At 44.7% G+C, this 25,443-nt stretch overlaps 1 protein-coding gene across 2 annotated transcripts in view; it reads left to right on the forward strand.

The window, feature by feature from the left end:
• STIMATE (STIM activating enhancer) overlaps nt 1-25,443 on the forward strand; it is a 56,508-nt gene that overhangs the window by 16,633 nt on the left and 14,432 nt on the right. The window contains exons 5-8 of one of the 2 annotated variants that reach the window (XM_066596287.1): nt 21-133; nt 4,393-4,476; nt 4,685-4,834; nt 10,542-10,651. In XM_066596287.1, coding sequence (XP_066452384.1) covers nt 21-133; nt 4,393-4,476; nt 4,685-4,834; nt 10,542-10,651 — 457 coding nt within the window. Of the gene's footprint in view, nt 1-20; nt 134-4,392; nt 4,477-4,684; nt 4,835-10,541; nt 10,652-22,884; nt 22,998-25,443 lie in introns of those variants that run through there. The other variant, XM_066596286.1, reaches the window with a different exon arrangement.

Genomic DNA, 25,443 nt, shown 5'->3' on the forward strand with positions numbered 1-25,443 from the left:
TATTTTGTTCTTTTTTTCAGGAGATCCTTTACAGTGTAAAGCTTGGGTTGGACAATGTGCTCTCTACATCCTCATCATGATGTTCGAGAAGACTGCAATAGTCCTTGTTCTGCTTATACCCAATCTGAAAGAGGTTAGCTCTCATTTTACCTTTCCCAGATAAGTGTGTTTGAGCAGTGAAGACGATCAAAAGTTTTTATTCTACAAGGGATGGACTGTGCACTTGACATTTTTACTTCGAGATAATTGCTAAAGTGTAGAGATAAGCGAACGTACTCGGTAAGGCCGATTTCGCAATCGAGCACCACAATTTTCGAGTACTTCACTACTCGGGTGAAAAGATTTGGGGGTCGCCGGGGTGTGGCGTGGTGGAGCGGGGGGTAGCAGCGCGGAACAGGTGGGAGCTCTCTCCCTCTCCCCCCCCCCCCCTCCCCCCCCACTCCCCTCTGCAACCACCTGTACACCTACGGCGACCCCCGAATCTTTTCACCGGAGTAGTGAAGTACTCGAAAATGGCGGTGCTCGATTGCGAAATCGGCCTTACCGAGTACGTTCGCTCATCTCTACTAAAGTGTCCAAAAGTAGTAGTTGAGCTTGGTCATTTCCAAAGTGGTAGAAACATAACATTTTAGCTTTCTCAGTAGTCACTGCATTACATTTTTGCCTAAGAGCTGCACTCACTGTGTGGTGTTGGGCTGTTTCACACTGTACTTTTGCCTATGCCTTCTCTCCGTTGTGGGGTTCCATCTCGCGTTTCGGAAAATAGCATTGAAGGGGAAAACTTGCACGGAATTGGCCTTAAAGGAGTTGTCCCGCGGCAGCAAGTGGGTCTGTACACTTCTGTATGGCCATATTAATGCACTTTGTAATGTACATTGTGCATTAATTATGAGCCATACAGAAGTTATAAAAAGTTTTATACTTACCTGCTCCGTTGCTGGCGTCCTCGTCTCCTGGTTTCGGACTAATTTTCGGCCTCTGATGGCCAAATTAGCCGCGCTTGCGCAGTCCGGGTCTTCTGCTTTCTTCAATGGAGCCTCTCGTGCAGGATGCCGGCTCCGTGTAGCTCCGCCCCGTCACGTGCCGATTCCAGCCAATCAGGAGGCTGGAATCGGCAATGGACCGCACAGAAGAGCTGCGGTCCACGGAGGAAGAGGATCCCGGCGGCCATCTTCACCGGTAAGTATAGAAGTCACCGGAGCGCGGGGATTCAGGTAAGCGCTCCGGTAAGCTTTCTTTAGGTCCCTGCATCGGGGTTGTCTCGCACCGAACGGGGGGGGTTGAAAAAGAAAAAAACCTGTTTCGGCGCGGGACAACCCCTTTAAATGTGTAAAACTGAGACCATTTTAGTCTCTATTTCACAAGGTTTCTGTCCCGGTCAGTCCTTTTAGGATAGAAGAGCTCACTGGATGATGCTTTTCTATCTTTTTAAGAATATTGACTGGAACAGAAATTTTGTTAAACGGAGATCAAATTAATGTTTGTTTCACAAATTAAAGGCTATGTTTTGGTACAGGTTTCTCTTGGCCACTTTTGGTATGTGAGATGGAAGCCTAAGACTGAGAATCCTTAAGTGGACCTGACATCCTAATGTGAAAGTAGCATCGGGAAGTAGAAGCAACTAGAACAGCAGCTCAGCTGCAAAGCAGTAGTCCACACAAGCTGACAGAATGGGACTGCCAAGGTCTGAAGAGAGTAGCACGTAAAAATCATTGCTCTGTTACTATATACTACACTACTCCAGTAAATAAACCCGCTAAAGACCAGGCGCTGTAAATGTACGGCGACTGGTCTTGGGCTTTAATCCTGTGCCCTAGTAAAAAGACGGTTCAGGATTAAAGCCCCTGCAATCTATTGGCAGCAAGTTGGGTGCTAAGCTGTCAGACAGCCAAGGACCCGGAGGGGAAGACTGGAGTGTTTTATAACTGTATCTGCCATCTCTTTTGCAGGCTCAATGAGCACTATGTAGAGAATACAGGAAGCCGCAGTGCCTTTTTCTCTGAGACCTGGCGATCATGGGGATCTATTGTCACACTACGGTTGCTTTCTTCCCCTGTAACCGGATCTCCTATGGATGCCCCAGTTACAGTGGAAAACTGTGAAATTAAAAAAAAAAAGTGAATGCCCCTTGGAGGTGTAATACGACATCGTGGAGTACATAAATGTTTTTTTAAAAGTTGCAAAAATAAGTTTAAAGAAAAAAAAATTTGGGCAGGCCAGAAAAAAATAGGTTCATAAAACCACCACATGCGTAAAATCACTAAAAAGTGTCTAATGTTTTTAGGACCCAAGTATTCTGGTTTCTAAGGAAACCCTTAAATCATATTGGAGGTCTATGAACAAAAGCTTCATGTTTATCACGTGTGCTCAGTGTGAACCTGCTCTTATCTGTGAAGGGAACGGGGTGCAAGTAGTAGACCTGCTAGTCCTAGTGTTCTCTGGCACAGGTCCCACTATAGGACATTCCCTCATGGAGTCTATCTGACAATTTGTTAAGAAGTATGTAGACCACTAGCCCACTGGAGGTCATTCCAGGGTTTTGGCAGTGGTTATCCTGTTCCTCCTCACACAAAGGAGCCAATAGCGGTCCTGTCATTGGGTTGATGCCATTTTATAGTAACAGCCCATGTCCTGGTATCTGCTGTATACTCTTGAGACTGTCCTGGGAGACATGGCAAACCTTCTTGCAATGGCATGTATGGATGTGCCATCATAGAGGAGCAGGACTACCTGTGGAACTGGATTGGGCTGCAGGTATCTCCTCATGCTTCCATTAGTGACAAGCACACTAGCAAAACTAAAGAAGAATCAGCCAGGAAGGATAAGGAGAGCGTAAAGGTCTGCTGTCATCACTTACAAAACCATTCTCTTTTTGGGACTGTCGCCCCTCCAGCGCACCTCTTGGCACTTTCATTTGCACTAAAGCAGGTGAAATGGATTCACAATGGCTTACGCTTCCTAACTGGCCAGATTGATATCCCTGAAGTATAAGTGACTTGGGGATATATTGTGATGCCTAAGTGTTCCCTTCATTTCTGGAGCAGTGTATATTGAGTTCCAAACTTCAGCTGGAAGCAACATCCGAGCAAGAACTGTTCACTAGGGTCTTCATGGGTCAGCAGCTGTACTAGAGCTGAGATCCTGTGTAATATCAAGTATCGGAGGTGTAATATACCACATTATGGCGCACTGGCAATCAGTGTTTCTCTGAGTTGTGCTTCATAGGTGGAGTTGCCCAGTGTTAGAAGAACTGTTCTTGATTCTTTTTGAGTGTCAAATGTGAAGTTGAGTGGAGTAATTTTGTGAGATGTCCATTTATCAGTGTCCCTAAAGAGACCCTCCAGCCCTGGACAAACAAAGATGGCCACTTCTCTAACTACTTGATACAGACTGTAAGTCACTGCTTGATGCTCTGACTGGTCAGCACTGCTTAATCAAAGCAGGTGTCGTGTCTTAGACTAATGATGTATACGAAGGGTTCATTTACACAGGAGTAAATACATTTCGGGCATGTATTTACACAACCGAGAATTGCTGATGCCCATGTATTTTTGCCTGCTCTGCTATGTTTTTGTGTGTGCGACATGCTGAATTTGCACACGTGATTTTCTAATTATTTTTTTCACGTGATTAATGGGTTCCATTCACTTTGTATTGTGAATCTAATACGTGGCCCGAATACACTCACGTGAACGAGCCCTATAACATAGTGTGCATCACTTATTCAAAGAAGCTGGTGTGCCCATCTTTGCTTGTCCAGGACAGGGGGTCACTTTAAAGGGGTCTTCTGCATTGGACAATTCTTTTTTCATTAGAAGGGTTCCCTGACATTATAAGCTAATCACATAGTGTCTTTGGAGTCACAGCAAATGGATAAAACTTTGGGGGAACCCAACTGCAAAAGTTCTATTCCCCCTGCAGCGCCAACACTGGATAAATGAAGCGTTACATGGTTCTCACTGATTTCAGTGAGCAGTCTGTGAAATGCACTAATGTCACTTGTCCTTGAAGTCCTCCACTCTGATAGGTCCAGATAGGGTATTTGATATAACAAATGTATAGAAGACCCATTTCTGTATCCATATTAACAATGTTCCAGCACACAAATTGAGATGCATGAGAAAATGATATACAAAGTTTGGTAAGAAGTTGACTGACCTGTCCAGAGCTGTGGCCTAAACCCCATCAAACACACTTGTCATTGGGTTGATGCTTTTGTGGGTGAACGAGCACTACAAAAGGAAGTGCTTCTGGAGAGGATGTCCATGTAGAGTATATGTGTACATGATGTCTTATGTATTCTTGTATTGTACAATATTGGCTGAGTTGTCTAAAACACCCCAATACATTCACAACTCATGCTTTTCCCTGCCCCTCTTCTCATCTATACAGGTGGCCAGGATAAGACCTGTTACTGTTCCGGACCCAAAACTGGAGCTGGCCATCGTAATGCTTATTGTACCCTTCTTTGTTAATGTGAGTCCCATTTACCAATTTCATTCGAAACCGGTTACTTTTGGAGATCATCTGTAAAAAGGAATTTTGAAAATTAACCAACACGGGGATTTCATATGAACGTACTATGTCTTGGCTTCTTGCTATTTCAGATGCTCCATTTCTTTATTGGCTTACTGAAAGGCTCAACACTGTACGTACTCAATTCTTTCATCTTTCATACAAACAGGCGTTGATGTTCTGGGTGGTGGACAACTTCTTGATGAAGAAGGGCAAAACAAAAGCCAAAATAGAAGAGAAAGAAGGTAGCCCAGAGTCCAGGAACGGTAACAAGATCCGGTATCGGCGGGCCGCCTCCTATGATGATTCGGAGTCTGAAGTGAGTGTGTAACGATTCTATTAGGCCAGCTTCACGTGACCGGATGCCTATTGCGGATTCCACATGGAGGATCCGCAGCAAATTGCACGTGTTGCAAGGCATTTACTTTCGCTTTTTCCCTCACATTCACGGATACAAATTGGGTATTCCGCAAGCGGAGGAAAAATTGCAGCATGGTCTATTTTGCAGCGGACAGCTTCCATTGAAGTCAATAGAAGCCATCCGACCCACAGCCCATACACAATTAAGTTTGTGTGTGGGCCGCTGGTACCTGCATCATCACTTACAGGGTTCTGGCGTGTCATGGAAAACCTGGAATTTGATGAAGTCGTGCAATAACTGGAAATGTCATGGAATTTTCTGGTTTGTCATGGAGTTTTTTTTCTAAGTCCTGTTAAGAGTCAAATTGGTGCTTTTTTCACCCGTATCACTGAGAGATTACGTTTTCTTGTATTTAAGTTAATTCACATCCTTTCATACGCTAAAGATGGGAGGGTGATCAACACAATCAAAGAGCTGATTTGTCAAAATATTCCAAGTTGTTTTCTATCCTGGAGTAAAGTCTGTTAAAAAAAAAAAAAAACACTTTTGGCAAACTCGCGTAATTTAATTCTATTGTAGTGGTGGTATAGATTCTGTAATGTTTAGTTTAACTACTGGCAGAACAATAGTTCACTTAAACAATAAAGATTTTTTTTTTTTTAAGTGGCCCTTGTAAAACTCTGTTTCAAAGTGTGAGGCCATACCTCATTCAGGGCTCTTTCACACGAGTTTGTATTGGCCCGCCGTTTTTACGGTCGGCCGATATACACTATGATCTGATGCAGTGGATTCCAATGCATTATATAACATGACCGTATTACCGTGACATAAAAGTGCCCGGCCGGGCCAATACAGCGCCGGGCGTTTTTACGTCTGGCCCAAAAGATAGTCCTGGAACTAACTTTCAGGCTGGAATACGTCGGCCGCTGCTTGGGCTCCTATGGGACCCGATGACTGTGGCGCCCTCCCCCTCCCATTGCAAACAGCCAGAGAAAAGGTGAGTTGAGGAGGGAAGGTAAAGGGGCAATGTCATGGTGGCCTCGGCGTATATGTGCCAGGGCCCATGCCGTCTGAACGGGCACACAAATGTTAGATTTGTGCTCCCGTTCACCAGTTTTTGCGCCTCAGATGGTAGCGTATATCGGCCAGGCCTTAAACGACGGCCGATATACGCTCGTGTGAAGGAGCCCTCAGGAACACGATTTCAATGACCAGACCCTACATCTATTTTAAGAATTTGGTTCGCTCCTAATTTTCATTTTATATCTTTCTAAGGGCTTATGCCCACAGCTGGATTTCTGCCGTATTGTGCGTGGCGGAAATCCGCTGCATTGCCCCGCAGCTATTAGGTTCTATTGAACCTATTAGCTCAATGTTCACGCTGCGGAATTCCACCGTAGAATTCCGCGGCATGTTCTAAATGCCGTGGAAATGCGCGCGGCCGGCTTCTATTGTAGTCAGTGGAAGCCGTCCGTCACGCTATACTTCCGAAGTATCGCGTGAATACGCGGCCCCACCCACCACCGGCCACATCATCTGACACTGCTAGTGCGTTATGCGTTGTACTGCGCATGTGCGCCGGCCCTCCATGCGTGATACGTACGGCGGATCCGGAGTGGTAAGTATGGGGGTGGGGGGGGCGCCGTGGCGGACTCCGCTGGCAGAGTCTGTCACGGCCGCGGGCATGAGCTCTAAAAGTTTTCACATTTGTATGTTTTTCAGTTTATAACAAGAATGTTACGTTTTTTAACATCATAACCACGATTCTCAATAATGATCGCACTAGTGTGTGTTTTTGTTTTTAACTGGAATCTGCTATAACATTGAATTGAAGCCCAGAAACACAATGTCATCAGTGTGTTATTTAGGACAGTGGCATAGCTGGAGGCACAATAAGTTTGGCATTGGTTCCTGTTTACACCTTTCCATCTTGGGAGATGATTTAAAGCCTAAAATGGGAAGGTATGGCCTTGAGTGTTCATGTCGTGCCTGTTAGCAGTTTCAGCCTCGCTCTTGTGCTTTGATGAAACCAGGAATGCTGCCTCCTCGTCTCTCCAGACACAAGTGCTTTCAGGTATTCTGGAAAGTTTGACATGTTGATGAAGATGATGATCCTAAATATTTGCCTATGTATTGTGACTGGGGTGATAATTAGGCATTTGCATAGCCATTTATCATTAAAGAAGCTGCATATTGCTCCTCTTCCACGTGAATACTTTTCTTTTGGCACAGTATGACTGTAAACCCCCCCATTAATTGTGGTGCAGAGAGAGTACTTGAAGTTGATAAGTGTTTTGACTGCTGTTCTTCTGACACCTGTAAGTGACTGGGAGCAGTAATGTTGGGCCTGCTTCCTATTACTGCCTAGTAATCCTTTGCACCATGCTGTCATTTGGTATTGCAAGAAAGAAGTAGAGCATGAAACTGTTACATCACTTCTTGTCTAATGACCACTTGTCAGTCTTTCTGTGTGTGATGTGTGAGTTAAATGCAGAGCCTGACAGCACCTGTGAATGTCAGTTATCGGCTCTTAGCTCCGCCCCCTTATCACATGACGGTGACGTCATCACGGATCCTTTATCCTCGTGTACTGAATGAGGGATTATGGGTGGACTAATCCCTCACAAACCCTGCAGCCTCAGTTGCTGCAGATACAGCAGTACTCAGTCTGGCTTGTTGTGAGACAGCTGGACACTAGTGTGGAGACTCCAATAAATGACACCTTACAAATGCCCACATACATAGCTGGTGGGGCATACTGACCAACAACATTGAAGCATAGTCCTTCACCATCTTCACATCTCCTGAATGTGATATCACGTCAACTCAAGTGCTAATGCTGCCAACACCAGTCAGGCCTTCATCTAACCATCAACCAGTGTTAAAACAAATTGCTGCTGTCGTGCAAACATGTCACCACAGAGGGTTCAACGTCGGCGTGAAGCTAATACAGCTTACATGATACAGCAACAAGCCACGATTTCACCTCAGCCACCAGCTGAAGTTCATAAATCACGTGCAGCTGCTATGCGAAAGCAATGTAGCAGAAGTGTGTGTGTGTGTGTGTGTGTGTGTGTGTGTGGGGGGGGGGGCGTGGAGGTAGCGGAGGTGTGTGGGGCGTGGAGGTAGCGGAGGTGTGTGGGGCGTGGAGGTAGCGGAGGTGTGTGGGGCGTGGAGGTAGCGGAGGTGTGTGGGGCGTGGAGGTAGCGGAGGTGTGTGGGGCGTGGAGGTAGCGGAGGTGTGTGGGGCGTGGAGGTAGCGGAGGTGTGTGGGGCGTGGAGGTAGCGGAGGTGTGTGGGGCGGGGAGGTAGCGGAGGTGTGTGGGGCGGGGAGGTAGCGGAGGTGTGTGGGGCGGGGGGGTAGCGGAGGTGTGTGGGGCGGGGGGGTAGCGGAGGTGTGTGGGGCGGGGGGGTAGCGGAGGTGTGTGGGGCGGGGGGGTAGCGGAGGTGTGTGGGGCGGGGGGGTAGCGGAGGTGTGTGGGGCGGGGGGGTAGCGGAGGTGTGTGGGGCGGGGGGGTAGCGGAGGTGTGTGGGGCGGGGGGGTAGCGGAGGTGTGTGGGGCGGGGGGGTAGCGGAGGTGTGTGGGGCGGGGGGGTAGCGGAGGTGTGTGGGGCGGGGCTGTGTGGGGCGGGGGGGTAGCGGGGCTGTGTGGGGCGGGGGGGTAGCGGGGCTGTGTGGGGCGCGCATGTAGCGGGGCTGTGTGGGGCGCGCATGTAGCGGGGCTGTGTGAGGCGCATTGCACCACCAGAAACACTGCTACTATAATTTCCTAATAATTACTAGTCAACTACATATTTGTCAGTGTTGGTTCATTTTATCTGGTTAGACATGACAAAGTAAAAAAAAAAAAGTCATAAAATTCTATAAAAATCTGAGCTAATCACCCAAAGTTGCAGTAGAAATGGTCTTTTACAGAGACGGTCCTCTTAAATTCAGGGCAAGTGTACTTAGTCTACAATAGAATTGGAAATTTGTCAGAAAAAAGCATCTGGTCTAGATAGGAGTTAGTCTCATGGAGAAGTGTCACTGTATTATTTTAGGGCCACATGTTGCTTGGCCAATGATGGCAATACTGCCATGCTACATTGCAACCTGATGTAAGTTAATGCAGTGATATTGTGCCTTCCAAGTTTCCATGATTGCAAGAATTCCATCTGGTTTGGATGTTTTTTTGTGGTTGTCGGGTCATGGTAACTTGTGAGTCGCAATGTAACTGCAGTCATATAAGATTGCGATATAGCATGTTGGCTGTGCCATCTTAGTCGCGACTTAAATCGCCATGTAGTTTGAGCCTTACAGTTTTTGGTATCGCTGACATCCAGTGGCCAAATTTAGAAGTAGTACTCCTTTAACCCTCCTCGCCAACAATATTTTTAAGTTGCTGCTGCCTGGGCTCCGTGCAGCAGTGACATAAATTTGTCAGCCACTCTGCCAGGGATTATGGCCCCCCACAGCGGGTAAAACGCCTGAAGCTGGCTGTTCGGGGTGCTGTTATCAGCACCTGATGATTCTGGTCCTGATGATGTCAGCACTGACAGCCTGTGATAGCGCTGCCCGGGAAAGTTTGTATACTACAAACTCTCCTGGAATCTCAGTACTGCATCACCTCTCCATCTCTCTCCTCCACTCTCCTGTTTGTGTTCGCCTTAACTCTACTCTGATCTCACACTATGTGCAAAACATTAACTCCACATTAACACCTTCCATTACAATCACCTATACTATTTAGTTAGTATAGGTCACATGTGTCAAACACAAGGCTCGCTGCCTCGTGTTATATGGCCCATGGCGTGCCAACACTGCTCACCACTGCAGCGATTACCGGCTGGGGTGCCACAGCTCCCCGCAGGTAATCGCGCTGTTACCGCTGATCCCGGCGCACACTGACGTCAGTGTGCAGCTAGGATCCTCCTCCCCAGAGTCCTCTGCTCATCAGTCCTGCAGGAGAGAACTCGGGGACGTAGCGTGACGGGCGCACACACTGACGTCAGTGTGCATCTGGGCTTAGCGAGAGCAGAGGGGGAGCGGCGCTGACAATAAGGAGGAGGTAAGTATTTGGGTTTGAGGGGGGAGGGGGGCTTATTACTGAAGGGGGGCTTATTATTACTGGGGTGGGGGGCTTATTACTGAGGGGGGCGACAGCCGAAACTTTGGCATCAAGCCCTTGTGTGGCTTCAATAAATATGGAATTCTTTTAACTCTATGCATTGAGGTATTTGGGTACCCTGCTTTGCGGCTCCAACACATTATATCTTGCTGGACTTTATAGGGGTCACGGATCCAGACTCCTTTTGGGAGCTCGCAACACAAACCAAAAGGCGCTTCCCTTATGTGATACGGTGATACGTGCTGTTGTATTTGCGTTATTTGGTTCTCCCCATGTAAATGGGACCAGCACAGCTCACAAATATTATTGATATTTGTTCCCTAATAGTCTGAATTGAACTGTTCTTGCTGATCGGCACTCATCTAATGGAGCAAAATGCCTTGTGTGAAAGGACTAGAATTCTTTGCTTTCCCTCGTAAAATCATTTGTGGATATTTCCTTATCCATGGCTTATGTATTCTAATGGTTGGATCCCATATACAGTAATAGGAATAGTGGGTATTTCTGTGGGGTACTTGATATTTCATTTCATTTTTTTTTTTTATATTTTTTTCATTAGATTCTCATTTCAGCGGATGATGAGATGGAAGAGTCTGACGCTGACGAGGACCTCCGCAGGTTAACAAACTCCAAATCTAAGAAGAAGAAGCACCGCTTTGGCCTGCCCATATGATGTTCCTCTAGTTTTTGCACAATTTTGCCTCCACTAAACTAAGGTTTACAGGAGTAAACAAGGTTTGGCTTCTTGGCACAAGGATTCTTTGAGCCACTACCTCTACTGTCTTGTCAGCTTTCAGAGATGGAGGTTGATACAGGCCGAGTGTTCTTTCAGTGGAAACCCTATGGAATGGGCCCTGAACTTTGATTGCACTACAAGCTGCTGCCCATTCCTATATCCAGTGCAGGTCCTGCAAATGTAAAGACTGCAGAGGCCTGCCCCTTACAGAGGTCAATAACTGTTGGCATATTTCTAATCTGACTGACTGCTTGTTCCATAGTTTTTCCATTTAATTTTCCATTTCTTACTTTTGTTATCCCCCAGAAGAAAGAGGGTCTTTTATTTGCCCTCCTTTTCACCGTAGCCTCATGCCTGATACCAGCTCTACACATGATAGTATGGCGAGAGCATGTCTTTATTGCTTGAGGCCATCTGCTCAGATCTGTATCAAGCTGCAACTCTATTTATCAGAATGTGAATTACAATCCCCAAAGCATCCATCATGGTATCAATAATGCAGAAACACTGGACTTCACCTTCTCTTACCATTCCAGTCTATTCCTTTCTATGCATTAATACCCTTTAAAATGGCCCAAAATGGTATATTAGCTTGTGCCTACACTACAATGTAACCAGTTTATCATTTGAGAAGATCCCAGCCATGTCATTATGTGACAAGACTATTTTCATTTGGATCATGTAGTTTGGAAATTCCCAAAGGTCCATGGCTCTACATGCTCATATACAAGAGATGACTTGGAAAGCCATAGGTAAAGTAAATGAATTAGAAGTGGGCGTGCGGAGGTTGTAGTCACACCCAGGTCCTGGTGCCTGAGGGCCCAGAAATCCCTCCGTCACGTAGTGATGCAGTAGCATGTTGCGTGTAGGAGCCCTTCTACCACTTTGGCATTGGGGCAACAACCCAAGTACTATAGTATCATTGATGGCATTATACCAGTATGTTCATCGCTTTGAATTTGCATTATTAAATGGGGTTGTCCAAAAATGGTATAAAATGGCTGCTACAAAGAGCATCTCTGCCAGGTTTTCCCACTGATTAGAGTTGATTGCAAGAGGTCCCAGCAGCAAAATGATGTATGACAAGTTTGTTATGAAACCCTTTTAACATGAAGGTAGGCATTCTCCAAAGCAAAGAACCACTTTAATATATTAAGCTTCAATATGGCCCTTAGCACTGTCTACTAAGATCTACTTGGACATCCCCATCTTCATATATAAAACACTAACAGTCTTTCAAGAAACTGGACCCTCGCTCCAGATCTCTCTATATAAGTGGCTTGACACAGAGCTTTTGCGTAGAGTTGCCAAATCAAAAAGCCCTTTTGAACAATGACTTAACCCTTTCCAATCCACTGTCTGATCTCTGAAGACATTATGATTTAAAGGCTGTAGGGCTCCGATGTTGAAGACATCCGTTGGGGTTCTCTTACTGTATATTGCCAGCCTCTCTGCTGTTGGAGCCTATCCGTGTCACCTCATGCAGTACTGGCTTTAGCCAGCAGATAGCGCTGTTGTATAATGGCAGAAATAGAGTTAGCCCTATAGGAAAACCAGGATACGAGTTGGATTGGAAAGGGTTAAATGCCTGTATAACTTCTACAGCCAATGCTATCAACAATATGACAGAAACCCCTCTCGTAATCCTATATGGAAGACACTGCCTTAATTTTGTTTTACTGTTACAATCATCTCTTACATTCATTCCCAACTCCTTTGCTCTCAGGGAGTGATTGCAAAGCGGTTGCTGTGCAATGCATTGCTCGTCCTTGGCAGCATCGGGGGTTTCTGCAGTATGTCTAGTGTTGTTTTTGAGCCTTTTTAATTTATATTTTCATACAAATAAATTTTTTTTCTTCAAAAGGTCAAAAAGGGTGAAAAAAGAGGTTTTGTTTTTATTTTTTGATAAAAATGTTGTGTTACAAGGAATACGCTGGAGGTACAAAGCCTGATTTTTGTCTTTTTTCCATTGTGTTTCTGTCTGAGGGAATTTGTTTTTGGGTTTGGTATTTGCACATAATTTGACCAGGACAAGAGCGCACCGGCGCAGTATGTAGATGATGTTTTTCAGGGATTCTTAACCTGTCCTGCCAAATGAAGCCACAAACCCATAATAAAGCATTGGTGGTGATTTGGCAGGCATGAGTTAAAGGAATGTGTTGCATCGCTAAGTGCTTTCCCACATGGGATCAGTGTATCGGATGTATGCACTTTTTAATAACCTATAAACTGGGGTGAGATGAGGGCTACTGTTAAGTTGTGTTTTTTTTTCCTCCCCTTTTTCCTCAACATAAATATACGTTTCCAAATACTCATATGTTTTGTATCTGTGTCAAAAGTTTTTTCACTTACACGATTGTTTGGGAATCATCGACATCTGGTTTTGGATTTGTCAATTTTCATATGCAGAAGTACCTGTTGCCTCATTAGGAAGCGTTTCCATAGCATTTTTTTACTACTAGTCTTTGGGATTTCATCTAGGGGCTACTTTTACAGGTATCAAAAAAAAACACTGGCTTCCATAAATTTCCATTATATATGGAGTATAGCTAGTCTAGTATATTATACAGTAGAGTAACAATATGAACAAGACAGCGCTTGGGTATATCAGTCAAATAACACTATTTTTAAAGAATATAACCCAGTGGGACTCACCTGGTGCTCAGCAGGATCACCTGTTAATGAAATCCCGGGGGACTTTTAATCCATCCGATTGTTCAGGTCCACAGACGATCCACGTAGCATGGAGAGCAGCCAATGATTGGAGTGCCCCAAATTTAAAAAATAAAGATGGGGAAAAAAACAATGAGGTACTGGAGAAAATTCCTATTGCGCTCATGCTGTGCTAAAGTGGCAGTGACACATTTGCATATGCAACACTGGTATTTCAGTGGTAGTCCTTTGTAGAGTGCTATCAACCAAGAAAGTGCCCGGGGGCCGCTCTCCAGACCTTCGTGCAGGCTGCCAGGCACTTGTCAAGATGGCAGAGCATTTTGCTAGTGATAGGGATTGAAATACCTTGCCTCCAGCAAGAGATTGCTCTGATTGGCTGAGTGACATCCTGCTCAGCCAATCGCAGCCAGCGCTGGATCCTCCAATCACAGCCATTAATCCATGAATGAATAGCTGCGATTGGAGCAATCCATGAATGGCTGTGATTGGATAGCGAGGTCCCGTGAACCAGCGGCTATCGGAAAAACTAGAAGCAGGCACTGAAAGTAGAAGCGAAATTCTACGTTGGAAGAATCGGCAAAAGAAGACCACAAAAGCAGAGGTATGACTGTATATACATTCAAAGGTTACATGACCAGGTTCCTGTAGGGTCTTCTCCATGTATGTGCTGTATCAGGTGAACATGTATCTTAGTAATTAGGAACGGGGATCATAAGGTATATTTGAGAACTTCTCCTTCTGTCACCCTACACTGCCCCCTACCTTACAGCAGAGTGCTTTTCCTGAAAAGTGCATCCCCCTCATCTTGATGACACTTCACTGTAAAGTCCTACTTTTGCCCTATTAAAAAAAGGTGAACATTCATCTATATTAATGGGGTTTTCTAGGGACACACTATTGATGGTCTATCCTCAGGATTAATCATCAGTAGTGGATTGGCTGGGGTTAGCTACTTGGAACCCTACCTGGTCAGGTGTTCATTGTCGGTGCTACTCCACACAGGAGTACAGAGAGGAAGCTGCTGGTCCCACCCCTGTGCATTGGCCGGGGTCTGGGGTCTCATTAAAATCAATGGAAGCTGCAGTTATAAGCACCAGTAACTACACAGAGGTCCGGAGCAGCAGATTCCTCTTCGAACTGCTAACAGTAGGAGCCTGATCGACTGGAGTACGAAGGGGCGGATCCCAGCCAATCAATTATTGATGACTTATCCCGAGGATACATCATCAATTGTATTTCCCTGGAAAATCCCTTTAATTAGCCAATGTCCACCTGTTTTACCAGTGCGTTTCTCCTTTATTTTAATACATTGGCTGGATTCATCAGGGGCCCACAAATTGGATATTGTTAGAGATAATCAAAGCCCAGTTAATGGTGTTAGAAAGTATATAGAATACCCTGTGGTAACATTGACATGCAAGATGATGGGAAGTAATTTCCAGTATTTAAATTGTCCCAGAAAACCTCAGTTCTTCAAGAGCTTATTTGACACACTGTGTTGCTCAAATCCTTTATCAGTGCATTCACATAACGCACATGCACGATCTCCAATGCACTGTGCATGCGCCGAAGACCTCATCTGTTGCATATGTGGCAGCTTCAATCTGCTTATTGCGCATTTGCAATGATCACGGCCTAACGTGCACGCTCCAGTGCTGAGAGGCACATGTCCTGTAATGTGATTAAACTGCTAAGCTCTGGTGACATTTTACATGAGCAATCCTTTATTTTCAGAGCTTGATATCTAGGGGTAAGATGCTGTACTTAATGTAGACATAGTCAAAATGGCCTTCTGGGATATGGTCTGGGTCCCCCAGTGTTCTCCAGTCCTTTTGGTGCTGCTTAGAGACTTCTGTTGCTGGAAGCTTGACACATTCTAGGCATACTTATTCATATGACTGGGTCAGTTCCTTAGAATGTTGTTAAATTTTCAGTAACTGAATTCTGAGCGGTGCCAAAGGTGTCTGTAGGCTCTTTACATTTCAGAAATCAGTGGTGCTCAGAGATGACAGAATTTACTAATTTGATCTTCTTATTTATGTGTCTATGAATAATCATAAGATCTTGACTGGATTTCACCTTTGATAGAATTATTCACAGTATTGACGAATGGGGTCCCCAGATTGGATCAGTTTTCATCCCCTTCGACTTTTTCTCTGCATTCACACTTTCAAGTGAATGGGGTTGAATTGCAGTACTAGTGATCCCTCAGGTTACAATGGCCTTAGGATATAATATTTTCAACACCCAGTGGTCTTCCCAGGTTCAGTGTAACTTCAAACCAAAATCCACATACCATGTCACAGACAATCCTTATCTGCGGCACATGCACTTTGCTGGGAAAGCCACCAAACCAGCATGGACATTTTATGTGTCTGCACTGATTGGCCGACTACCTACACCACCTTACAGTATAATAATCTTTATTTATATAGTACCAACCTATTATGCAGCACTTGTGGCTTAGCCTAGCAGTATGTCATTAACTACTATGCTAAGAAAACTCATGGTGATTTAAAGTCCTTTTAGCTGGCCACTATCAATCCGAGACCACCCATTAAATGATGTTATTTCCAATTACTTATTGTCTGGGTTTCCATCTTGCAGTAATCACATGAAACCGAAGCCCTATGGTTGGTCAATGGATGCATGATTTTGTCAGCAATACTGCTCTTTTACCAGTAACATTGTGCACCCATTGACCACTGCTAGTGGTTGGGTGTTCGGCTGCAGGCAAATACTGCAGGGTCGGAACCCAGTCATATAGTGTTAACATGTTCCACAATGCTGTAAACCGATTTTCACTCATGACAGTCCCTGTTACCAATGGTACTCAAGTCAACCAAACTGAGCTGCATCAGACTCATGAACCAGATTTTTCACACAACAGAGCACGTTGGGATAGATATATCGAGGGCCACCTGCCTGTTGACATTACTGTGCCTATAGGTATATCTGGCCATTGATATATCTATAGGCACAGTAATGCCAACACTCAGCTCAGGAAGAAGAGCATCTGCTAAAGGAAAATCTTAAACTGTATTAAAATGAGGTGAAGAGTCACAATTTTCCCCCTTAGGGCTGTGCCCAGCATGCCCCTGTTTTTGATTGGCATGCTTACTGTTTACTTCATTCTAATCCCACGCAGGAGCCTTAGCAGACCCTGCGAGCCTCAGCTCTCCCTTACTTGTTGAGACTTCAGCGGCGTGCAGCGCAGGCACCTTAAGGATCCTTACTCCCACAGTCATCTGACCTCAGACCCAGTGAAGGTAACAATCATCAAGTACACTACTGAAGGTACAGCTAGTAAAGGAGAGCTGAGGTGTAGGAAGGGTTTGCTATGGTGCTTGCGTGGGATTACAGCGAAGAAAAGAAGAATGTGTCAATGAAGAATGGAAGCAGGGCTGGTGCAGCACTGAGGGAAAAAAAATCAGAATTTTTTTTCAAACTCTGACTCTTTTTAGCTCATTAGACTATAGCATGGGAAAAACTTCAAAAGCAAATTGTAAAGGTACTGGGGCATGGATTGCAAAACCAAATGGTGACAAGGAACTCTCTTTAGTAGTGCCTTTAACCCCCTAAGGACCAAGCGCTGTAAATATACTGTGCTTGGTCCTGGGCTTTAACCCCGGCCAGCGCAGGATTAAAGCCTCTGCTCCTGCAATCAATCTGGAGCAGGACAGGTCCTAAGCTGTTAGTCACAGCTGAGACCTCCAAGGTAAAGAGGTTTTTAACTGCTTCTGCCTTATCCTTTCCCGGGTACATAGCGCTCATTGAGCGCTATGTACTAAGAAGTGAAAGCAGAAGTATAACTTCCACTACACGAGCCGGCGATCACGTAACCACTGGGAACACCTCGCACAGCAGAGCTGCAGAGTTCTAGCAGACCCTGATCAGCTCTGTAAGTGACTGATGTCACTAAAGGGGGATGTTTCCCCTTGTAACTGGGGCTCCTATGGATGCCCCAACTACAGGAAAAAAGCATGAAATAAAAAAAGAAAAAGACAATGTGAATGACCCCCAGGGGTTTTATATGACGTCATGTGGGTCATAGATGGTAAAAAAAATTACAGAATAAAATAAAAATAGCCCTATATGTCATGGGGAAAAAAGTGCAGCAAAATTAATTTAGGTAGCTGAAGGGAAAAAAAAAGAGGGCAGTAAAACCACCACATGGGTAAAATCCCTAAAAAGTATTTCGCCCTTTAGGTATGAAACGGCCTGGTCCTTAAGGGGTTAAAGGTTTGTTATGGATTGCATCATAAAAATGTGATGAAAGGTTAGTTTTTTTACATTGTGGTGGTGAAGGTTTGTGCTGCAGGTAGATCCATAAAAAGAGGATTGTAGCTAAGCAGATGAGTTGCTGTAGGAGCTATAGGCACTCAGCACCGTGGTTATATGGTTATTCTGCCTTGGAAGCAAACAGAATGGCTTCACGCTTTCCCCAATTTTACAAGTTTGCTGCCTTGTGATGACCTTTCATTCTGCCTGATCATTCAGACAACACAAGATTTTTGTACTTACCGTAAAATCTCTTTCTTGTCCCGTTCAGTGTGGGACACCACTTTGACTGCGGGTATAGCTACTGCCACTAGGTGGTGGACACTAAGCAGAAAAATGTTAAAGCTCCTCCCAATAGGTCTATCACCCCCAGCAGCCAAGCTAACCAGTTTGTATACAAGCAGTATAAGCAGCCAAGTAGGACACGCAAAAAAAACAGTTAATATAACAACATGATATAACTATAACTCGCGATAGCACCATGTGCAAAAACAAAAGCAACAGTCTAGCAAGAAGGTTAAATGTAAAAGAACTAATACTCAACTGGATGGGCACCGTGTCCCCTAACGAAGTGATTTTACGGTAAGTAGAAAAATATTGTTTTCTTGTCCGTATAATTGGGGAACACAGCTTTGACCATGGGACAGCTCCAAAGTAGTCCCCCCGGGGTGGGAAGTTATATAGCGATGCATGTGGACAGCCTATAGCAGTCTGCAAAACTGACCAAAACACACTTCCGCAGATGTAAACGTATGCACCCGGTAGAAGTTTGAAAAGGTGTGCAATGAAGACCATGTAGCAGCCATACACGCCTGTGTACCTGAGGCCCCATTACGTACATGAAGCAGCCATTGTCTGAGTAGAATGCGCTGTAACACGGAATGAAGGTGTCCTGCCCTTGGCACGATAGGTCTGTACTACCGTGGATCATATCCAGCAAGAATTGATGACATTGCAAGCCGCAAGGCAACGCCTCGGGCAATTTAGGATTATGAACAGGGAATCGGAGTGTCTGAAACGGGGCCTTTGAGGTAGATAGGCCTGCAAGGCTCGTACTAAATCCAGTTTGTGAAGTGTACGTTCTCTTGAATGAACTGTGTTGGGAGAGAAGGAAGGCAGTACAATGTCCTTATTAAGCTGAAAAGCTGTCACCACCTTAGGTAGAAAGGGGGGAATGGGACATACTATCACCTTGTCTTTGAAAAATGGAGGCAGCATAAGCGACTCCTTGCAGAAAAGCACAGACCAAGGCTCAAACAAGATCCGCACACTCGTGTAGAAAGGACTGTAAGTAGGATAAGAAAAAAAGAGGATCGGGTGAAAATTGCAAAGTTTGCACCATAGAAACTCTTCCAAATGCAATGATAAACCCGAGAGAACCCCCCCACCCCACCACCACCACCTCCCGAGCTAGAGAGACTAGCATTCATGGTGAGTACCTGTCATTGGATGGTCAGAAAGAAGTGCCATAGATGAACCCCTGGGGAGTCCAGCCACCAGAAAGTGAGTGCTGTGATTGCAGAGGTGCTCGGATCTTCCAATCTAAGGAGTCAGCGGATTTGTCCCACTTCGAGAGGATGGCCCACTAGAGAGGCCGAGTATGAAATTAGCTGAATGTCTCATGCTGAGTTTGTAAAGAGCGTATCTGCTTCTGGAGGCAAAGCAGCTTCCCTGGTGGCATCCGAACATTTGAGCCCTGTCAAAGGAGAGGCCTAGGAAATCCAGACTTTATGAGGGTGAGAAGAAAGAATTGGGATGGTTGATGATCCATCCAAACCTGGACAGTGTGTCCATAACAATGTGAAGACTTTCCAAGTTGGCCGCCAAGGTTAGGGCCTTTATTAAGATGTTGTTGAGATAAGGAATGGCTACTAACCCCTTGGCATGGAGGAGGGCCATCCTCGATTTGTAAATCTATGCACCTTTGGAAATTTTTGTGTGGCCGTGGCTAACGCGAATTGAAGAGACGTGAATTGATAGGGATTGGATCGGACTGTGAATTGGAGAGAAGGTTGATGTGCTTGACTGATGGGGATATGAAGGTAGGCATCCCTGATGTCAAAGGACGAAGGAAACTCTTCCAGCTCCATGGATGCAATTACAGATCTCATTGATTCCAGCTGGACATGTCGAACATTCACATACCGATTCAGATTCTTCAGGTGCAGAATGTGTTCGACAGACTCTTCCTTCTTGGGTACCACGAATAAGTTAGAATAGAAACCCATAAAGTGTTGAGAAGGGGGGACTGGAATGATGATGCCTTGCGAAGATAGATTATGAATTACTTGTACTAAGGCTCTGGCCCTTGGGGAAGACCTCGGAATCTCTGAGCTGAAGAAGTGATCAGGAGGGTGGGCCTAAAATTCTATTGCGTAGCCTGAAGAAATTACCTCCCAAATTTAGGTGACTGAGATGTCAGTGAGCCAGGTTTCCTTATACAGGGAAAGTCGTCCCTCCACCATGGAAAAATCAGGTGGGGGCCACACATTATGTGGAAGATTTAGTGGAGGATGACTTTGAGTGCTGGGGATGTGAATGCCAGGAGGGTCTCTGTTTAAAAGGAGGACCTTCACTTCTGATATTGTGATGCCTATTTATTATCTGAGGTCTGGGAACTGGAGTTGGAAGGAACAAAATGAAGATCTCTTCCTCTGTGTGGCTCTTGCATGCCTAGGTCTATTCTGCGGCATCTGCAGTGATCTAGTCCAGTCTAGCGCTAAAAAGCCTTGTGCCAATGAAAGGTATATTTGTGTCCTCCTTTTAGAGGAGGCATCTGTCTCCCAAGACTTAAGCCACAGCGTGCGGCGTGTGGCTACCAAAGCTGACAATGCGCAATCTAAGAGCCTGGCAAAGTCCAGGGAAGCATCACAGATAAACTTCGGAGCATAGCCGATCTAATGCGCAATATCTAGTCATTTTTCTAACGAAGAACCCAGATAACACTGCACAGTTGCTTGGCCCATTCAGCAGTGGCTTTGCTGACCAAGGTAGCGGCAAAAACAGCTGTGGCACAGGAGCACAATGTTCTCCCATTGCTTTCAATGGGGCCGGCGCTTCTGCAACCCCATTGAAAGCAATGGGATGATGGCAAGCCCTGCAGAGATTTTCAGAGAAAGGCTTTAAATACAAGCCTTTCCTTGAAAAATCATCCTTAGCTGTAGAAAAAATAAATAAATAAAAATATAACTCACCTGAAAAGTGCTGACCGACTCTTCTTTCTGTCCCTGGCAGAGTTCTTCTTTCTTCTGGTGGCCGGGTATTGAAAATCCCCACCTTCAGAAAACCCTGCCTCTGATTGGCTGAGTGCTGTGACCAATCAGAGGCAGCGCTCAGACATTCATTGAATTTATATTTAAAGCCCTTCTGAGTGCGAGTTCCGGTATTAATGACTCTGGGATTTCAGGCCTATTCCATATTTATATAAATATTTCTGTCGACACCCGAGTGCTCAAGCCCAAAAATTTCTAAAAAGTTTTCAAATTCCTGCAAATGTGTCTGTTCCTATTCACAGCAGCCCTGCTAGCTAACTATTTTGTTCCTTTGTGCACACTTACTTTATCTGTTGGAGTCTAGCCTCACTTACGATTGTGTTGCACAGGAGTCATCACTTCCACTGACCCATACCACCTCAGGTCAGGAGTGCAACTCCACCACATCATTCCCATCGCTCCTGGTAACAGCCAAATACCCCCACCAGTTCAGGGCTGTTACACAGGCTCTCTTTCTTCTTTGTGGCTCCAGGAAGTGTGTTTCCTCAGTGCAGCAACAATTAGTCTCTCTCTAGTAGCTCCTCTGCATACTGTTGTGCCTGTCCTGGCAGCTCCTCGGCAATTCCACACACTTACACAGACCCTGCGCGCTCTCTGTGTAGCACAGCTGAAATTCCCTTTTATATGGCGCTTACAGTGCCAAGAATATTTGTTTTTATGTTCGCTCTCTAGGGGGATGGGGCTTCGAACTCACAGCGCTGACCATGTTCTGGCGCTTCCTTTGCCTGAATCTTTGTCTGTGCACCTGAATCTGGTACGTAGTCAATTTTCTCATTCACTCCGCTCCCCTGTCGGACAGGCGTAAATGGAGCCAAGCACACTCAAAGCAGTTGCTCATTATGGTGGCTGCGAGACGCTTTGCTAAGAAGGGAGAGTGGGGCATCTCTCCCCCCTCTTATATGGCCATGCATAAATGTGGCTATTTTCATTATAGTTTATGTGAGCAGTTTGCTGTTACAGCGACTCACATAAACTGCAGAAAGAGAACCACATCCAGCAATTGTCTCTTCTGTTCTGGAGTGCTGAATGGGGAGAAGCGGACCCCATTTCTACTGAAAGTTGGAAGCCCTGGAATTGGAATCGACACCTATCACATATTTATGACCTACTTTTTGATATGCCATGAACATCTCAGATGGTAATACCCCTTCAAGTTACATTTAATAATTTAGCCGTCAGACAAGAAAAGGTTGTGCATTCGTGCTTTGAAGGCTAATGTGAAATCAATTGGAATTTAACCCTTTCCAATCCACTGTCTGATGTTGAAAGACATTCTGATTGCAGGCTGTACAGCTCTGATGTCGGAGGACGTCCGGCAGGGTATTCTTACTGTATATTACTGGCCGCTCTGTTGTCGGGGTCCTCTCCAACATGTCCCATACCACAGTACTGGCTCTAGCCAGCAGGTGCTGCCATTGTATAATGGCAGAAAGAGAAAGCCCCCTAGGAAACCCTGAATCCAAAATTGGATTGCAAAGGGTTAAACGTTTCAATAACATAATAGCACAGGTGTTGCAAAGTTCAATTAGCTTGTGATAACTTTATGCTACAAGTTATCCTAAGCCACTGAAAAGCTATTGTTGTTTTGACATAACAAAACTCCATTGAATAGCGCAAATAAACTGTGATATAGAAACACAGCTTAACACGTTAAGAGTTAAGTTAAACTTTGTTACATCCGTGAGTCCAAATTGTCAACTTGTATCTACTTTAATATTTCCAGTATATGGTTGATTCTTGCTGCCTTGTTGCTTTGTGTTGTATGGGAATTGATGATATGTTTGATAAATTTGGCAGCTGTTGTAACATGTACCCCCTTTTAAACAACAGTTGCTTGGATTCTTCACACTACACAGTCATCTTACAAAATAAAACCCTTGAGTGCCTCGCATCTCTGGATAAGGCTGTGTGTAAACACCCACTACCCACGTCACTCCGTTGTCTACATATATATAGATGCAGCTACTGAGCAGCGGACTGCAGAATTCTTCTTTCTTGTATTGCGTCTTCTGCGTTAATTAACCACTTGTGGGCAGAAATGTCCCAACCACAGGTGAGTAACATGCTATTACTATACTTTTTTGACCATATTAAAACATAACTAATGTGTGTGTGTGTGTATGTGTATATATATATATATATATATATATATATATATATATATATATCTTGAACCTGACACACAGATAATATATATAATGTGTCAGGTTCAAGATTTGTCTGGTTTGATGGAATACTCTTCCTGGAGAGACTGTACATCTAGAATAAGCTTCAGGAGTGGCAGGAACAGAAAGTTCAAACTCATATTCATTTTTACTAATGGCTATTTTATTGCATTTTCCTATCAGCTACTGTTATACTATATACTTTTTTACATAGTTTTGTTCCTGATTTATTCACTTTTTTATAGGGATTCTGTCAACCGCACATAGCATGAACCCAGGACAGAGATGTCCACTGCATAAACAGACATTTCTGAACAGTCCGTAAAAATAGGACACTTTTTTACCCTGTCTCTGAAAAAAGATGTTTTTGAGCAGGTGGTACTTTGCCGGGTATCATGACTGTAATTATCGTCATTTTCCAGCTCCCTGTAAATGCTGGTAATGAGATCATATTATTATTTGACCTATAAACATGTATTAGTTGTAATCTTTATTATTCATTATGTTTTTCCAATGTGTCCACAAATATTATTAGTTGTCCGTGATATTTTGGTAAGTTGTCCAGAAAAAAAGATACATTTAGGTTGGTAACCCGGTTGCCTCGTGGGGGGGGGGGGGGGGGGGTTATTCTGAAAAGCTGCAGCTTTTGAAGTTTGACTCGGAGGTGGTGGTGGTGGGGGGGGGGGGGGGGTCATGGCAGCCACAGCATGAAGACTAACAGCTCTCTCCTCTTTTGTGTATAGTCAGAGGACATTATTTTTTTGGACAACTTACCAAAATATCATGGACAACCTAAATTTTTTATGGACACATTGGAAAAACATAACGGATAATAAAAATTATGTGATATATGTTTAAAATAGAATAAACAGAATAAACCCCCATGAGGATAAGATCCCTGTAGTTCGGGCAGCATGAACCTGATGACAGAATCCTTTTAACTTTTATTTTTATGGATTACTGCGGGCCAGTTTTCTTTTCTATTTTTGTCTTGTCCACATTCTTAGTGGTGCAGAGCTATCGTGTATCATTCTTGCCACTGCATATAGACTTACAATCTATAGACTGCTAGACAGCACAACTATGCATTGAATGAGAATTTTTCCTCAGATGTTAAATAAAAAGTAATTAAAGCCAAACTTCACTCAAAATTTCATAATCTTGAATTTGTCTGCCTTTACCCCAATGACAATCCTGGCATGTTGAAAGTAATGCCTCACTAACAGAGACACACTGCCCAAAGTATTCTATGCGTTTATATTGTACTTTTGTGTGTCTCTGATCTTACATAGAGACACATCGGGGCTTTTCTGCTCACATTATGTAACGAGAATATGGTGTCTCAGCCTGCGCACCCTGGTGGGCTCCTATTTGAATCTCAGCAGTCCCTGACATGACAAAAAAGATGATGATAAACATTGCTTTTTTAATTCTTTCTAATAAGATAGTAGCTAATGAGGTTAAAAGTTTTGTTCCATGAAATTAGAGCGACCCTCCAGTCCTGGATAAACCAAGGTAGCTGCACCGCTTCTCTGACTAACTGTGCATTGGTAACGTATCGGTAGTCTAAGACATTACATGTTGGCTATTCAAAGCAGCATGCAGTGTCTTAGACTACCAATGCACAGTTGCACTGGGTAATCAGAGAATTAGTATGACCATCTTGATTTGTCCATGACCAGAGAGTCATCTTAAATTATCCCCTATCCTATGAATAGAGGATAACTAGCTGATTCATTGTTGGTACCCCTACCAATCGGCAAAATGGGGCCCAGAGTGTTCCTGATGGCTGCTCATATGCTCTACTGCTCCATTTATTTCAGGGGGACTGTTGAAGATAGCCCAGTTCAAGTGCTCAGCTCTCTCCATTGATTGCATTGAAATAAGTGGTGCACTTGAACTTGGCTATCTACGCTAGTCCTACTGAAATGAGTGGAAAGGTAGTAAGCAGGTTCAACCATCATTTCATTCATTTAACCCCTTAACGACTGCCCCATCGGGAAACTACGTCCTCAGCAAGTGGGCTTTAATCCTAGAGGACGTAGTTTTATGCATCCTCTTTGGATTAATGCCCACTTGCCTGAGGACGTGACAGCTACATGCTGTCGGTGCCCGCAGGTAGCTGACAGCATGGAGCTGTCATCCCAGGATGCGGGCAGTCCCCCCCGGAATTGAGCGGTCCCCGGTCCCTAATTGAGCGGTCCCCGGTCCCTCGTTGAGCGGTCCCCGGTCACGTGAAAAAAAGGTAGCGATCTACCTTTGGCTGGCCTCACATGACTGGATAGGAATAACGGATTCCGCATGCGTCTGATCCCCGGTAATACGCAGATCAAT

The sequence above is a fragment of the Eleutherodactylus coqui genome, chromosome 3 (assembly GCF_035609145.1).
Source record: "Eleutherodactylus coqui strain aEleCoq1 chromosome 3, aEleCoq1.hap1, whole genome shotgun sequence".
NCBI classification, from domain to species: domain Eukaryota; kingdom Metazoa; phylum Chordata; class Amphibia; order Anura; family Eleutherodactylidae; genus Eleutherodactylus; species Eleutherodactylus coqui.